At 65.0% G+C, this 3639-nt stretch overlaps 1 protein-coding gene across 2 annotated transcripts in view; it reads left to right on the top strand.

Annotated features, from left to right (window-relative positions):
* Positions 1 to 342: 342 nt before the first annotated feature.
* CAPN9 (calpain 9) overlaps positions 343 to 3639 on the top strand; it is a 45811-nt gene continuing 42514 nt past the window's right edge. For both annotated transcript variants that reach the window (XM_040464936.1, XM_040464935.1), the window contains exon 1: positions 343 to 555. In XM_040464936.1, coding sequence (XP_040320870.1) covers positions 343 to 555 — 213 coding nt within the window. The remainder of the gene's footprint in view (positions 556 to 3639) is intronic.

The following is a 3639-nucleotide window of genomic DNA, read 5'->3' as shown; positions in this document are numbered from 1 at the left end:
AAGTGTTTAGAAGACCAGGGGCTTCACGCAGCGGCCCTCTTGCTCTCTCCCCATAACGCACGGGGTCTCCCACGGGGTCTCCCCGGTGCATTCAGCAGAATCGGCCCAGGCTCACTGCTCCCCCTGGGTCTGCAGGCGCCCTGGGAGGGAGGGCAGAGAGCCCTCTCCACAGTTTGCCATCAGGGCGTGCCTCCTTTCCGTCGTGACGGGGAGGTTCCCAGGCAAACAGGTGGAGGCCAAGGGCCACTCAGCCCAGGTGCCCCCGGGCTGGCTCCTTCCCGGCTGACACAGTCGCCTTGCTTCTTCCCACCTATCGGGAGCCCACCCGCCAGGGGAGCGGCCATGCCCTACCTCTATCGGGCCCCAGGGCCCCAGAAGCACCCGGTTCCCAAGGACGCCCGCGCCACCCACTCCTCGGGCCAGAGCTTCGAGCAGCTGAGGCAGGAGTGTGTGCAGAAGGGCATCCTGTTTGAGGATGCAGACTTCCCAGCCGACAGCTCCTCGCTCTTCTACAGTGAGAGGCCCCAGATCCCCTTCGTGTGGAAACGGCCAGGGGTGAGTACAGCAGGAACGGGGGGTGCAGGCGGGGGGGGGGGGCTCAGCAGCCCAGGAGAGGGGTTCCTGGGAGGGCGGGCTGCACGCACACACACATCTGCCAGGCACATCGGCCGAGTCCACTGCTGAGATGCCGGGCGGTTTGCACGGGAAACGACACACAGGGGGCACATATGGGCAGGTCAGGGATGCTCCCGGGTGTCTGGCTACACCCCACCCCCAGCTCTCTGACTCCGACCCAGGGGAGCCCGGGACTGGGGCCCGGCTCCAGAGAGGGGCCTGTCAGTCGGCCGCAAGTGGGGATCAAAGCGTATCCAAGCCAAGCCTCCGGTGACACGTTCTTGCCGCATGGGCGCACGTGACCTGCCCGTAGCTTCTGGCCACAGCCGGGGTGCTCGGTGTGGATGGACAGTCGCTCAGCAAGCAAGTGCTCAGTAAGGGGATGCACGGGACGCTCGGAACACAGGGCTTCTCTCCCCGAACCACGCATCTGCCTTCCCGGAGGGGAGCCGGCGTCCGAGCTGCCCCACCCCCAACAGTCTGGAGGAGATGGTCCCCAGGGGCGCCAGCACGAGGAGTCAATATTTGCTGTGCTGGTTAGTCAGGCCTTGACCTCTGCCCGGGCGCTGCTGGCCATCATTCCCTCCAGGCGGGGACTGGCCTGGGAGCGGCTCCCGTGGGGACGGGTCGCCACGGCAGGGCGAGCACAGAAAGGGCTGGGCTGAGACGCTGGGTGGACCCCCCGCCCCCTGCACAAAGAGTGCCCACAGGACATTTGTCAGTTTATCATGGGTGCCCTTGGGGCCAACGCCTGTGGAAAGACGAGCAGGGGTGGGCAGAAGGAGCGCCGGGGGGGAGGGGGGGGGGCTGGGATAGGGCCCCACGAAGGCCTCGGCCAGCCGCATGGGGCGCTCTGGAGCTGGGATGGGCTCTCAGAGTCGCCTGGTGTGGGGGTGACAGGCCCACCTGGGTCTGTGCCCTTCACCGATGAGTCGCGGGATGCGGTACCCCTGAAAGCCATGACCTTGGAAGAGGCAGCTTTTTCAGCACCCCCAACCGGGGGAACAAGACCCTCCCGGCTGCTGGGGGGTCTTTTGTCTTCCACAGAAGCGGGGGGGGGGGGGGAGGGGGGGGGGGGGTAATGACGCTGCTTCCCGTGCTGGGCTGTTGCAAGGATTCCTGTGCTAACGTGTAGGGCACGCAGAAAGGGGCCTGTAAATAAGTGTCACTGTGATCGCTGCCCTCTGTCAGGGTACCCGGACACCATCACCTCCCGGGCCCGGGAGGCGCCCTGCCCCCGCAGTCTGCCCCTCCACCCTCTGGCGTCACCTGTCATTCCGCTGCCCACAACCCCCCTTCTCTTGGCCAGAGCTGGACTTTCTCCAGCACGAAAGCTTGATGCGCACAGGCCAGGGCGGGGGACGCCTGTGTTCCCATTCCCGGAGGCGGGCCCCCCGCGGAACAAGGGCCACCGGGACCCCCGAGGGATTCCAGAGTCCCAGAGCTCAGCTCTAGGAGCTAGTCGTCTTCGCTGCTGATCCCCCTTGGGATTGCCCCAAATGATGGATGAGGCCACCACCCACAGACCAGAGGCCCCCCGCACACCCCAGCCCCTCTGCCCTCGGCCGAGGGCCCCAACGACGTCTTTATTTATCTTAACTCAGGTCGACTGGGTTGCTGTCCTTCCTGCGGACTCAATCTCAGGGTCTGTTCTGCCTTTCACTTCGCGTGCACCTGAGACAGACCTTCCCTTCTGTCCTCATTCCCAGAAACACACCTCTCCGCTTCCTCTCCGAGGGGTTTTGCAGACTTGTGTGAAATCGGGAGCAAGGGCCTGGGTCGGGGGTGAGGACTGATATTCCTCTTGCTGGACGGAGGTCCAGGGTCCCTGGCACAGGGCCGGGGGCCGGGGGGCAGCAGGGAAATGGCAGCAACGTCCCTCCAGAAGGCCTGTGTGGCTTGGGTGCCGTTTGCATTTCCGCCCTGCACTTAGGTGGTGCCTGCTGGGGCCGCCAGTGCGGAGCTGCCCAGGGGGACAGCGGGGCGGGGTGCCCTCCCCAGCACCACCTTCTTGTCAAACACCGCTGTGCCTTGCAGGCCGGCATGAGCACAGCAGCGGCCGGAATCAGAGAAGCCAGAGGGCGGTCCGCAGCCAGCCTTGCCCTCCGGGGAGCCCAGGGCAAGGGTGAACTGAAGGGGATCACCTGGGGGCCCGCAGTGGAGGGGGGTGGTGACACGTTCTGCTTGGGGAGAAGGTGAGATCACCTCCAGGGGGCCGCCTGGAAAGGGCCGTGAGTGGGGTCTGAGTGGGGAAGGGCGGGTCTCGGGCACGGAGGGCCACGGTGCAGTCAACCAGGGGCCTGTCTTCCTGGGCCCCCGCAGCCCGACTTCCTTAGATCACAAGTGTCTCATCTGGCCTTTTTCTCCTCGATTCCCTGTCTGCCTGCGTCCATCTGCTTTCTTCTGTGATCCCCTCCCTCACTTCGCAGCCTAAACCCCGGGCCGCACCTCCTTGTAAAGATGCCCACACCCCTCTAGCTTGGGTACACTGTGGCATGGGGCCATGACTGCCCCGCCCAGGCGGCTCGCCCCTACCCCTGTGCGTCCGTCCAGAGGCCGTGGGCTGTCCTGAGACCGCCCCCCCCCAACCCCGTGTCCCCACGTACCTCCGCTGCCCTGGGGAGCACACCCCTGTCAATCATAGGGCCCGGCCTCTCCGAATTTGTTAGAACTGTGACTTTGCCCCCTTTTGAATTGATTACTTAGTGCAGAAAAATCTATGCGTGGGGCTGAGCCCCTGATGATGTACCAAGTGAACAAAACAGGCCCCGAGCAAACATGCCTCGGGAATGAACCCCAGGCACACAGGCAGCGCACCCAGATACACACAGAGCCAGCACGCACCTGAGACGTGCGCACGGGCCATCTGTGCCCCACGCCTACACGGGTCGCACACGTTTCACACGCATGAAACTCATATCCGTCAACACGTGCGGTCACGCGGCACATGGCATCGAACATTTGGCCGCGCAGCGCCCCTTCCTTGGGCATGCGCATCCTTGGCACCCCCAGGACGGCGCCCGT

Source organism: Herpailurus yagouaroundi, unplaced genomic scaffold (assembly GCF_014898765.1).
Source record: "Herpailurus yagouaroundi ecotype Mexico unplaced genomic scaffold, PumYag 530, whole genome shotgun sequence".
In the NCBI taxonomy this organism is placed as follows: domain Eukaryota; kingdom Metazoa; phylum Chordata; class Mammalia; order Carnivora; family Felidae; genus Herpailurus; species Herpailurus yagouaroundi.
This window is presented reverse-complemented; position numbering and strand designations above follow the sequence as displayed.